Here is a 13,359-nt window from a genome sequence, read left to right as displayed (position 1 = left end):
CTTAAAGCTTAGTAAGCTTTAGCTTGAGGGGGAGTGTTAGAATAGAAAATATAATAATATTATTTGTTGAGAAAATATCTCGATTTGATTTGTTTATTCTTAGCCCTATAATAAAGGGATTTAGTTTAGATTTAAATTTATTCACTTGGTTATAAATACCAAGGTAGTATCATACTATTTGAGAATGTAAATAGTAATGTAAATATTGTAATTAGGGTTATTGCCATCATCATCAATAATATTTTATTGTTCCTTATTATTTTCTCCTATTCTTTCACCTAAATTCTCCAAATTTCAACAGTATATATATTGTATGATTTCTGCTGAGCAGTTATGAGTTGTGTGTGACCCTACTGTACTGATATCTTCTGTTCCTCAATCTAGAAAAACAAACTTATGTTGGTTTGCTATTTTATTTTGAAGATTTTTCAAAGGTATGACCAAGTCAGTCAACTTAATTACAGTATATATATTGTATGATTTCTGCTGAGCAGTTATGAGTTGTGTGTGACCCTACTGTACTGATATCTTCTGTTCCTCAATCTAGAAAAACAAACTTATACTAAGATATGGTCATAAGCTGATGAAGACCTTTTCAAGAGGAGAAGGAAATCCACATCTTTTTGCTTGTTGATTAGGTAACAGTACAGCTCTTCTATAGTGACGTTAACACTTTTAAGCAATCAAAATCGATTCTCTGGACCAATTAGTGCCTGCCTATTTGTTACTAGAATTCAATCATTTAGAAAATTTTCTTATATGAAAAGAAGAAAAAAAAAATAGAAACAACTTACATTTGGTTATTAATTATTATATACTGAAAATGACCTTTTTAAAACAATCATCTATCTTTGTCAAAAAAAAAATCATCTATCAAAAATGATATTCCGAGAAGCTACCTTATATAACTGTTTTAGTTTAAGAGATTGTTTGTTACCATAGTTCTTAAGAGTAAAATCAACAAATATAATCCTGTTTGTCCCAGACTGTTATGATGCCTTTTACCAGTGTAATCCTGTTTTGTTTTAATGCAATTGTCTTTCCTGTCAAAAAAAAAATAAAAATCAACATATATAATAAAACAGAAAATTTCTAAAGAAATAAAATATGCACCATTAAAAAATAATTTTTGACCGTACCATTAAAAAATAATAAGAATTGGTGCATATTATCATGGTAGGTAATCTAATCTAAGGATGGCTTTTTTTCCAATTTTTTTTTTTTTACACATCCGTTATTAAGTAACGGATGTGTAAAAATAGAGCGTGCGAGTAATCAGTAGGATGACAAAAATAGTTTCAAAAAATTGGTCCATGATGGACCAATCTTTTTACTGGTCCATTTTATACGGACCCCATATATAATAACTCAAAAATTAAAAGAAACTAAGGTAGTGCCCTCCTATTTTACTACTTGTTGCTCCTAGAAGCACCTTTATTGACGATTCCTTCAATAAGTGGGTAGAATTAGTTGTTGCCGTGATTCAACATTTCAACTACAAAGACTAGGAATAGTGAAAATAGTTAGTGGCTAATTTGGACCACTTTGGTAATTGATCTAGGTATAGATTGGTATTTAAAAAGGACAAATCAATCTTCAAATGTGTAATTTGTTGTTATGTTAATTCTTGAATGTTGATGTTTTCTCTTCCGATCCCGTGATTTTTTTATACTTTTAATATTTCAATTTGGGTGTGGTTATGGTGCATAAGCTCAAACTTATGCATCATGCATAAACTTGCTTCCTACACCTACCATATTTGCTTCCTACACCAAAAGTCAGCCCAAGCCCAAAATTAGGCAATCCATTACTCGCGCGCCCCCCATATACTATCTCATTACTTGCGCGCCCTCATTTGCTTAGCGCACCCCCCAGTTATTTTTCCTTTTTCTCCCTAGATTTCTTGTGAGTCCCCCAAAAAATTTTTCCTCCCCTAGATTTCTAGCGCGCCCCCAATTTTTTTCCTTCCTCCAAACTTCTAGCGCACCCCCCCCCCAAATTTCTAGCGCGCCCCCCGTTTCCAATTAAATAATAACTTTTATTTCTTTGAAGTATATATTATAAAAATCCATTTTTAATTAATTTTCGTCATACACCCCCTCGAAACCCAACATAATAACGAATGGTTCATGTATATATAAAGCATACTTGTCAAACATACAATTTAATTTTAAATTTTATCAATCATAATCACAATATAAATAAAATCTCATACATTAATTACATATATATATATATATATATATATATATATATATATATATATATATATATATATATATCGATTTTTCTTTACAATAAAAAAAATAATCAAATCCAATATCTCATGCATACTATCCAAATTTTTTTCAACTAAACTAACCCTAATTGCTTTATATGATTTTTTGCTTTATGTAGCATGGTTTTGTAAAATGATTATGTGATGTTTTACTTAGTAACAATGATTTCAGTGTATAACATCTTGGCACTAATGCCCATATGAAACCATTTAACTAAAATAATGGTTTCAGTGTATAACGCTATGAAACCATTTAACTAGACTAATGGTTTCGGTGTATAACATCTTGAAACCAAATAACAAGACTAATCGTTTCAGTGTATAACGCTATGAAACCATTTAACTAGAATAATGGTTTCAGTGTATAACGCTATAAACCTTTTTAACTAGACTAATGGTTTCAGTGTATAACAGTATGAAACCATTTAACTAGACAAATGGTTTCAGTGTATAACATCTTGAAACCAATTAACAAGACTAATGGTTTCAGTGTATAACATATTGGCACTAATGCTCATATAAAACCATTTAACTATAATAATGGTTTCGGTGTATAACGCCATGAAACCATTTAACTATGTTGGGAATAATGCCTAAATATCTTTTTTGGAAGATTTTATATTTAAATATAGTTTAGATTTATATTTGAAATAAAATAATATTAGGGTTTATGATTTATATTTCTGTTAGAATATCTAAGATTTGTTTAGAATTTATTATAGGATTAGTTTCTTTTTTTTAAAATATATGATTTGTTTTTATGTAGCTCTATATATAGAGCCATAAGCATGATGAATAAAACAAGAACTTTAGTATTCTTCATATAACTCTATATTTCATGAGAGTCTTCTCCACATAAACATATCCACCAAATTCCGCAATACAAAAACACAAAAACCCATATCAAACTAGACTAATGGTTTCAGTGTATAACAGTATGAAACCATTTTTGCTGTGGAATGGTTTCAAAGAGTTGTTCTCCAAAATCATTCGATGTACTTAATAGTTTTAGATGTACTCCAACACTCAATTAGTCATTCACTCTCTCAAAACAAAAGCCTACTACTCCTCTTATCAGTACCCCAACCCAATTAACTTGATTTTAATTTATCGACGAAAGTACGTATTTTAAATCAACTTAATTAATTGTGAAATAAATTTAAATTTTTAAGACGATATAAAACCAGAGAGAGTGAGGTATCCCCAACCGTTCCAAATAATTCAAAATACCCTAAATAAAATTTTGGGAACATTTTATTAATACCTGATATTTATAAAAGCATATTTACCTCATTTAATTAACTAAAAATAGTTCCAGGTCTCAGAAAAATACCTAACTGATCTCAAAATTCCCAGAAAATTATTTATTATTTTTCTGTAAAAACAATAAAAAAATTTGGAGTCTCATTGCCACCGCACGCGCCGCCAGTGAGAGTGGGCGTGGAGGCGCGTCACTATTCATCATCTTCCTCACCCATTTTCTGCAGAAACGGGTCGCGACGACCCGGTTCGTCGACCCGATTCGTTCTCCCTCAACAATCAACGAAACTCGACATTCTTTATACGGTTTTGATCGTCGTTCGATTTTATGAATGTTTCCGGTATTAGTTTTCGAAATCGGTGATCGAATCGTATATAAAATGTGGCCGAAATTGAGCAAGCAAAAATAGAAAGTTCTTCCGTTATGATTATTACACGTGTAAAATCATCAGATGGCTGTGAATGACTTATGCACCATACATAAGAAAAGGCTTATGCATATTAACTATTGTCGTCAATTTAGTCTATGAATTGAATGTGTTATTTGTTGATCAATTTAGTCCATCAAATGACTATCAAATAGAATACACGAGATATATTTACAATTTCGATACGGTCAAAAACTAATATAATAGCAAATTGCACTTTAAAGGACCAATATGATGGTTTTTCTATTTAAAAATTATCAAAAATTCTAACAGTATTAAAGGACATTGATGGATCGCCTAATCTGATTCGGATCAGTTTTGACATCAAATGATTTCAGTCCTCTCCCGATCGTAATTGCGAGGAATCAAACCGTGATCATTCTTACCAAGTTTAATGTCAATTATTATAGGACCAACTAGGTTTAATATCATTAACCTTCCTAAGAGATGTCTCATTGTCTCTTGTCATTGAAGCTTTGAGTTTCGGTTACATTGAACTATGGCCCATGTTGGAATTTAATAGAATCCAGATTATTTATTAATTATTGGTGGCCAAACATTAAAATTAAGTGTCAAAAACACATTTATGTTACTATAATCCATTCTATTTTTTATTTTATTTTTATAAAATATAATTTATTCTATATTCTCTGCTAACAACAAATAAGATCACCCCATAACATAAGCCATCCTCGAGAAAAATTGTAGTGTAAGTAATTGATTGATGATCCAAAACAAAACCATGATAATGATTACTACAACCTCAAAACAGATCTTTGCAACCTTGTTTGTCTTGCTGCTATATCTAACCTTAGCAACAGAAGCATCATCTCCCACATACATCGGTTCTTACTGCAACAACAACACAACATATTTACCAAACAGCACACTAAATACAAACCTCAATGTTCTCCTCAATTCTCTTACCACAAACGCTTCCCAACAACAAGACGGTTATTACATGACAATCATGGGTTTCGGAACAACTAGCGCTGTTAACGGAAACTTTCTCTGTCGTGGCGACATCAACACAACAACTTGTCAAAACTGCGTTACTGACGCAGCTAAACAGATCAAACGCCGTTGTAACAACCAAACGGAAGCGGTTATTTGGTACGAAGAGTGTTTGATTCGTTACACAAATAGGTACTTTAAATTTTACAGCATAGAACCAAGATTGAATCCTAAAGAAGGTAGAAATGTTTCAGGCGTTGACTTTGACCGGTTCAATGAATCGGTTATTGGTTTGTTGAATGATTTGGCGGTTAAAGCCGCGAATTCAGCGACGGCGAAGAAATTTGCTACCGGAAATGTGAAAATAACGAGAAAGGGTATGAGGGTTTATGGGTCGGGGCAGTGTATTACGGATTTAACGAGTGGTCAGTGTGAGACATGTTTGAGAAATGCGATTGGAACTCTTCCACAGTGTTGTAGGAGTCAACAGGGTGCAGCTGCTATGCTTGCGTCATGTATTGTTAGATATCAACTCTATCCTTTTTACATCACATCTTCTTCAGGTAATTTTATTTAATCTAATTTACAGTTTTATCTCTATAAGTAAAATTATTTTATACTACATTAATAATAAATACATTTATTTTTTTCTTTTTCCATGTAGCCAAATTACAGATTCGAACTGTTAAGATTACTGTACATAGTCAATGATTTGTTGGTGGCACATTTTTTTAAGCATGGTTGGCATATCTTTTAAAGAATGTTACACACGTTATATATGATTTTAAATGCATTATATAATACATGTGAATGGTGGAAAATCATGAACTTTGGACACTAAAAGTTTCAAAATAAAACCATTAGATGCACTAACTTAGAGTTAAAGTTATGATGTACAAACTTATTCACTATGTTAGTGCCCCAAACATTCTTTTTAAGTCTTAAATAGTGAGTTTTTTATAGAATTTTTATCAGAATGTATAAAGTCAACGCATTGAAATTTAATTTTTTAAATAAAAAATTTCTTTAAATGAAATGCTTAAAGAGTGTCCCGAAGACACTCGTTAGCAAGACCCTAAAAATAAAATTCTAATCATTACTCTTTATTAAATATAAAAAAGGTAAATATGACGAAAAATTTCCGATAAAATAAAATAAAATATAAAAAATAGCCAATTATGAATTATAAAACTATTCAAACCTTATATATTGTTTCATTTTCTTATTTTGTAAAAATAATAATAATAATAATAATAATAATAATAATAATAATAATAATAATAATAATAATAATAATAATAATAATAATATTGTGAAAAAAGAAAAGGATTACGGATTTTTTGGATTTTTGGTGGTTAAAGGATAATGAGTCTTATTTGAGTCAGGATCCGTTGACACCAACTAGTTTGACACCAAATGTTACACCTCTCAATAACGTTTTAACCGATATAAATTTTATAAAATCCACCGTTGGATTGAAAGTTTACATCATATAGATCATTTGTGTAAAATTTCAGACAAATCCAAAATCATTTGATATGCTATTGAGACACATAAAGATTAACGGCATTTAAAAAAATACAAAAACCGTTAATTTTGATGTATCTCAATAACATATCAAATGATTTTGGATTTATTTGAAATTTTACACAAATGATCTGTATGATGTAAACTTTCAATCCAACGGTGGATTTTATAAAATTTATATCGGTTAAAACGTTATTGAGAGGTGTAACATTTGGTGTCAAACTAGTTGGTGTCAACGGATCCTGACTCGTCTTATTTTGGTTTTGATGTGTTTTACTTTAATTTCTCTTTGGTTTCAATTGACATAATCAGCTGAACTTACCACCTACCCTGGTCCAATATTACTGCGCAGGAAAAAATGGAGTTGGAACAAAAGCAATTCTCATAATTGTTTTTCTGGCCATTCTTCCAGTATTACTTTTAATTTTAGGCTGCTATTGCCAACGGAGAAGATCAAGGCAGAGACGTCGTGCAATGCTAAAGGAAAATTGTATGAATAGTTAATAAAAACAATTATACAATTGCATTTTATTTGATTTTTATTTTGTACAATTTTGCATGCTAATTATTTTTAAATATTTGTTAATTGGTTCACTTCAGTTGGAGATGAACTTAAAACACTAGAGTCATTACAATTCAGTTTTGCTACAATTGAAGCTGCCACAAACAAATTTTCACATGTGAACGAGATAGGCAAAGGAGGATTTGGTGTTGTCTACAAGGTAACCCAATAATAAACACATACATTATTTTTTGTGGTTAACCAATAAGCTAGCTATTAATGTTGCAGGGTGTTCTTTCTGATGGTCGAGAAATAGCAGTGAAAAAACTCTCACTAGGTTCAGGACAAGGTTCAATAGAATTTCAAAATGAAATTTTACTTATAGCCAAGTTACAACATAGGAATTTGGTGACTTTATTAGGATTCTGCTTAGAAGAACGGGAGAAAATGCTTATATACGAATATGTTCCTAATAAGAGTCTTGATTATTTTCTATTTGGTAAGAATTCTAAATCTTATATTTAACCATTCTCAAATCTCATTATAAGTACATAATTTCTTAACCAAGTGACTTGCAATGAATTCGTAGATTCCAAAAGGCACAGAGTGTTACATTGGTTTGAGCGTTATAAAATTATAGGAGGAATAGCACGAGGAATTCTTTATTTACATGAGTATTCAAGACTTAAAGTCATACATCGAGATCTCAAACCGAGCAATGTATTGTTAGATAACAATATGAATCCAAAAATATCAGATTTTGGTTTGGCAAGAATAGTTGCAATTGATCAAGAACAAGGAAGGACTAATAGAATTGTGGGAACATAGTAAGTTTTCATTTTTTGTAATTTCATTCTTTAATTTAGAAATAGTAGTACTACTTACTTGTATCTTTCTTTACTTTCAACAAGGTTCTAATATCAATATGTTTTGTTATAGTGGTTATATGTCTCCAGAATACGCAATGCACGGACAATTTTCTGAGAAATCGGATGTGTTTAGTTTTGGAGTTATAATTCTTGAGATAGTTAGTGGAAAGAGAAATAGTCGCCCCATTGAATCACACGATTTTGAAGATCTCATAAGAACTGTGAGTATTGAAATTTTGATATGATTTCCTTTTGTTGATGCTCATGTACATAACCAAATAATGATTTGATACCCTAATTTTGAGAAATTTATGCAGGCTTGGAGACAATGGAGGAATCAAACGCCATTAGAAATGTTGGACCCCATTCTGAAAGAATCATTTACTCATAGTGAAGTTATTAAGTGCATTCAACTTGGTTTATTATGTGTTCAAGAAAATCCAGATGATAGACCTACAATGGCACAAGTTGTTTCATATCTCAGTAGTCTTTTAGTTGAATTGCCACTTCCACAAGAGCCACCAGCATCTTCCATGGATAGAGGAATGAAGTTAAACATAAAAACAAATGAGTCTAGATCGGGTCAATTTATTAGTCACTCTAACTCTACATCATCCTCAATCAATGACATGACTAAGAGTCAATTTTTCCCTCGATAAATAGGGATTTGATCTTTCTCTCAAAATGATTCTTTATTTTTGGAAAGATTTTATATATTTGATGATAGAGTTTCATGTTAATCATTCGCTTGAAAATATATGTTGTTCATATCAGTGCTTGAAAATATATGAAGTCTCAATAATAATTGCACTGCAGGTTACCTTTTCCTAATAATATGAAATCTAATACTGAACTAAGGAATTGTCAGAGGAAGATTCTTAAACAGAGGATTCTTTACATCTTAACAATTTGCCAAGGGAACATATATAACTAATCAAATTCAAGAATCAAGATTTTAGCAGAAGTTTAGTCTCAGGAGAACTGATAATGGGTTTAGCTCAACAAGTTGACCGGGAAACATATAGAACTATAAATTCAAGATTGTTCCACAAGGAATTTAGTCTCGGACTCTTAGTACACATGAAAATGATTTTAGTCTTATTTCCTTAGGACTTACAACAGATAGGTAAACACAAGCTACTAAAATGTAGTTATTGTCACCTATTACAAAAAAAAAAAAAAAAAAAGGCTGTATAAATCATTGTCCATGCTTCTAAAAAATATGGGTAGGCAAGGAAATCCTTATACAACAAATCGGTATGTAACATATCTTCCTGCTGTCTCACTTGGTCGGATTATCTTAACAACTTGTCCACGCTTCAGGCCATAATATCTTGCAACAGGATCTGTTACCTGGATTCTAGGTAACTGAGAAGCAACCCATAAATATAAATGTCAGATATAATGAACAATGTTCGTATCAGCAAAAATTTGTTGTAGAATGCTATAATTGCAAATACAAGACTCAACATCAAAAAATAAAAAAGCAAATACAAGACAACATGCAAACAAGACTGATACATCATACATTCATTAGACAAAGAATAAAGAGTAAACACTAACAAATACATCTGCACAAGAAGAACATGCCAATATAAATAAATTCAAAAGCTCTAGACAAGGGTGACAAATCTGATAAACATACGCTAAATAAATAAACAATCAAGAAGCTTTTACTTGCAACTAAATAAATACAATGGACACTTATTTTACTTTTCCTGCATGATTAATTACGTCCAAATCTAAACCAGAATCAGAAACTAGATTCTTATCATATCATGGAACCAGGAAAGAAAGACAAAGGTCAAAGAAGATGAAGCCAAAACGTGAGTGTGCATGTATGCAGGCGGACGGGCGCGTGCAGGCGTGTGTGTGTCCGAGGTTTGTTGAATGTCTTGCTTTCTTGAATTGAACTATGTGGGCAAAAAACTTAGGAATGAAGCAGCTATGACACTGAGCATTATCAATATGCCACTCGCTCATATCATGTTCTAAGGAACCTGGAGTTCTATTTCTAATAGGATCAAGTATGAACCTTTCTGTCCAAGAAGCTTAACATGGTTTATGTCTTTAAGATCCTTCAATGCATATTTTGGTGAACTTTTTCTTGAAAATTTACCAAAACATAACTGCTAGGCTTAAAATGCTTATTTCACCTTTCTGGCCTAATTGCTCGCTGACTTTGTTTAGATCTTTTCTCCAAAACTCTGAAGTTCAATACTTTGAGACTAGGAACCACAAGGCTCAAACAAAAATAGAACTCATGAGTCAAAAAAATGCAGATTATGACTATAGAATTTGGTTTATGAAAGATTTATATAAAGTTTGGTTATGGAGTATATCCACAAACCTGAGAATAAATCTTCAAATGCCTAGACAAATCACTACATTTTCAAGGATTATAAACTATATATTCAACTTTAGATCACTTGACACTTGTAGACTTGTAGTTTGTACTACCAAAAACACTACAATTTCTAGATCTACACACTACATCATCTGATTTCCTCTCAAATCTTTAAGACGCCGAGACAAATTTGAAGTTTGGTATTTAAATTCAACATTTGCAATACCTTCCATGAGCTAATTGGCACTGTAGCTTGATATGGCAGGGTGTACACCACCCACAATCGGCAACACTAAGCTCTAAATACTCATCCAAGTGAGACTATTTAAGAAAATGATCAAAGGAAATCTCCAAAAGGATGAACAGATGGGAAGACATAATATGCAATTTGAATACGAGGTTTTCTTTTTTTTTTTTTTTTTGAATCGGCTAAATTTTATTAATGACTAATCCCCTAAACAAGAAGTATAAGGAATTGTCGGATCAAACAAAGAAAGGCAAGGTGGTGAAAACACCTCAACCAATCATAAAGTACAACAAACAACCACATCAACCCACCCCTTACAATAGTTTGAGAGTCTAATATGAATACGAGGTTAACTGAAGGTGATAAACGGTGAAGGAAATGGGGCAAAAATGCTTCAACCTCGCTTAATTTTGAAATTAACACACTATTTTGGAAATCAACAAAAGCACTAAAAGAAAGAAAAGAAACAATTTTACAGAATGCTATCATCAGCTACTACTAAATCATCAAAAAGTAACTAATAAGAATAACATCCAACATCACCAACTAATACTTCTTGGATACATGCCATTAAAGTTAACATTTTTACTTTGTCCTTCCTTAAATATTATAAAGCCGTCATCACCCACATTCATTCATTCAATTCAATTCAATTAGTCCTTCCTTAAATATTATAAAGTCATCATCACCCACATTTTTACTTTGTCCTTCCTTAAATATTATAAAGCCATTATACTAAACAACACAAAATTTCAAGACACTGACCTGAGTTTCCTTAACAGTGTATCTCTCAAGTAAGGTTTTCTTCTCAGTATCATTGAGCACCTGATGTTCCGGCACAAGCACATGCTCTTTTATGTTAACCAACAGCTCCGCCTCCTACACACACACACACCAGAGACAACAATTAACAATCACCAACCATAAAAAATTGAAAAAATTATTGATTAATTGAATGAATGAATAATTACCTGAAACACTTCCAGGTGAAATTTGGATGCAATTTCAGAGACACAGGTTCGCGCAAATGGAGTAAGACTAGTTTGACAAACGAGAATAGCTCTGAAAACATTCTCAGAATTCATACGATTGGTATAAGTTTTCATTGTCTTAACGCCGACCTTGGCTTCCTCGGGGAAGAAGACATAGATCTGGTCGGAAGGTTTGTCTTTTTTGGTTTTGTTAATAACAAGATCTTCTCTTTTCATGTTCTCACCGTACTTGTCTTTGAACTCGTGTTTGGTCATGTTAAGCTCAAAATCTCCGACAAGGTAATTTCTGTCTTTAAGCATCTGCATCACCGTTTTACGGATCCTATATAGCTTTGTTATTTCTTCCTCTGAAAACACCATTGTTACACCGTTTGTGTGTGGGTGGGGTATCAGAGGAAAGTGAAAAGAGATTAATTGATTGATTGAAGCTGAATCAGGGATTATGAAATTTTCGTTAGCTTTCTGAACACGACGAGGGTTCTATAAATTTGGGCTACTTGGGCCCAATTCTCGCTGATATTAGTTCAGAATTACCCATTTGCCCCCAATGCTGAAACCACCCAAAATCTCGTTTTTACCCTTTGTTTGGATTGACCAATCTGGTGGCATTTTTAGAAGAAAACATGCGGTGTTTGTCTAACTTCATTCATGGTACCATAATTTTCTTTTCTTACTCTTTCTTTTCACTCAACCAAACGAACTTTTAAGGTAATAGATAAAAGGGTGATTGTTCGTCTACTTCTCTATTTGATTTCCAATGAATAAATTTAGTCATTAAACTATTTAGTAAAAAGAAATATTGAATTTCACATTTTTTTTTTCAACACTCTAACTTAAAATATAACTTTTTTTTCCACGAAATATGCGACAGACTATCTTAATAGGATAGTCTCTCGATTCCATAAATAAAATATGTTTGACAATGATACCTCGTAGAGGGAAAGGTGTAAAGGAATGGTCATCAATTTCATATTATGCTCATAAAGACAACGTCATAATAGGAAATAAATTGTCATAACAAAATATGCAAAATACGTGAGTCATCAAAAGAAAATACAAGAATAAAATGAAATCACAAAACCTCACCCCACTCATCATTTTTCTCGCATTTTCTTCTTTCACTTTCTCTGCTCTTAGCATACACACTCATCTTCACTATACTTTCAATTTTCTTTTTCTTTCTTTCAAATCACCAAATTTCCCCATAAAAATGAACCCGAGAAAAATAGTGCAATTCTAAGAAAAGCTTCTCATACTTCTACAATGTTATTGGGTGTAATTTTGAGTTAGGGTTAGTGCTCTAACGAAAGAGAAGAGTGCTCATTTTTTGAAAGTTGCTTATTGAGATTCTTTGAGGTAAATACAAAATCTATAACTCAATAATTTATCTTTGAGAGTATAGGTAGTTTGGTTTAGAAATTTAATGTTAAAGATTATGGTAGATATTAGGAGGTTTTATGGTTACATATGATTAGTCAAACTCTAGAATGACTTTCTAAATCTTGATAAACATTATTGATGTTTAGGTCCAACAGATGCTGCTTTGTTTGTTTTTTCGGAAGTCGTTAGATTAGTTAAAACTAACAGGTCTTCATAGTTGTGAGTAGAGCCGTAAAAAAGGGTCGGGCTATCGGGTTGGCCCATTAGCCCTATATTTTTACACGGGCCGACCTTCATAAAAAGAGGGACGGACCTTATCGGGTCAGGCTTTTTCATGGACCAGCCCACGGGCTTTTGGCCCGACCCCTTAAAGAATAAAAAAAAAAAATTAAAAATTCTATAATATTTTTATTGTTATATTTTGGTCTTATTTTTATGCATGAATTCATATATAATCTTTTTTATTATTTTTGTCCTTTTATTGTTATTATTTGTTTTTTGTTCCTATTTATAATCTATTTTATTCATATTTTTAAGCATATCATCTTTTTATTGTATTTATCTTATATTCTTTT

General features: G+C 31.7%; 2 protein-coding genes across 2 annotated transcripts; one reads left to right on the top strand and one right to left on the bottom strand.

Moving 5' to 3' along the window:
* The first annotated feature begins 4,526 nt into the window (after positions 1-4,526).
* LOC123906021 (putative receptor-like protein kinase At4g00960) lies at positions 4,527-8,503 on the top strand. Its single transcript, XM_045955848.1, has 7 exons — positions 4,527-5,483; positions 6,800-6,937; positions 7,048-7,169; positions 7,238-7,448; positions 7,539-7,776; positions 7,889-8,039; positions 8,136-8,503. The coding sequence occupies exons 1-7, from the start codon at positions 4,691-4,693 to the stop codon at positions 8,475-8,477; spliced, it is 1,995 nt and encodes a 664-aa protein (XP_045811804.1). The 5' UTR covers positions 4,527-4,690; the 3' UTR covers positions 8,478-8,503.
* A 321-nt stretch (positions 8,504-8,824) lies between these two features.
* On the bottom strand, positions 8,825-11,884 carry LOC123906022 (DNA-directed RNA polymerases II and IV subunit 5A). The gene is made up of 3 exons (XM_045955849.1): positions 11,384-11,884; positions 11,178-11,291; positions 8,825-9,186 (listed from the first exon to the last, which is right to left on the bottom strand). The coding sequence occupies exons 1-3, from the start codon at positions 11,762-11,764 to the stop codon at positions 9,061-9,063; spliced, it is 621 nt and encodes a 206-aa protein (XP_045811805.1). The 5' UTR covers positions 11,765-11,884; the 3' UTR covers positions 8,825-9,060.
* Between the last annotated feature and the right edge of the window lie 1,475 nt (positions 11,885-13,359).

Source organism: Trifolium pratense, linkage group LG2, assembly GCF_020283565.1.
Source record: "Trifolium pratense cultivar HEN17-A07 linkage group LG2, ARS_RC_1.1, whole genome shotgun sequence".
Lineage (NCBI taxonomy): Eukaryota > Viridiplantae > Streptophyta > Magnoliopsida > Fabales > Fabaceae > Trifolium > Trifolium pratense.
Note: the sequence above shows the minus strand (reverse complement) of the source record. Positions and strands in the feature narration are given on the sequence as shown.

Bases quoted from the DNA above. Each gene is read 5' to 3' on its own strand.
- LOC123906021 (XM_045955848.1), top strand. From the start codon at position 4,691: ATGATCCAAAACAAAACCATGATAATGATTACTACAACCTCAAAACAG. The intron at 6,938-7,047 runs GTATGAATAGTT...GGTTCACTTCAG, and splicing joins TGCAATGCTAAAGGAAAATT to TTGGAGATGAACTTAAAACA. The intron at 7,777-7,888 runs GTAAGTTTTCAT...GTTTTGTTATAG, and splicing joins AATAGAATTGTGGGAACATA to TGGTTATATGTCTCCAGAAT.
- LOC123906022 (XM_045955849.1), bottom strand. From the start codon at position 11,764: ATGGTGTTTTCAGAGGAAGAAATAACAAAGCTATATAGGATCCGTAAA. The intron at 11,292-11,383 runs GTAATTATTCAT...GTGTGTGTGTAG, and splicing joins TTCACCTGGAAGTGTTTCAG to GAGGCGGAGCTGTTGGTTAA. The intron at 9,187-11,177 runs GTCAGTGTCTTG...GTTGCTTCTCAG, and splicing joins ACACTGTTAAGGAAACTCAG to TTACCTAGAATCCAGGTAAC.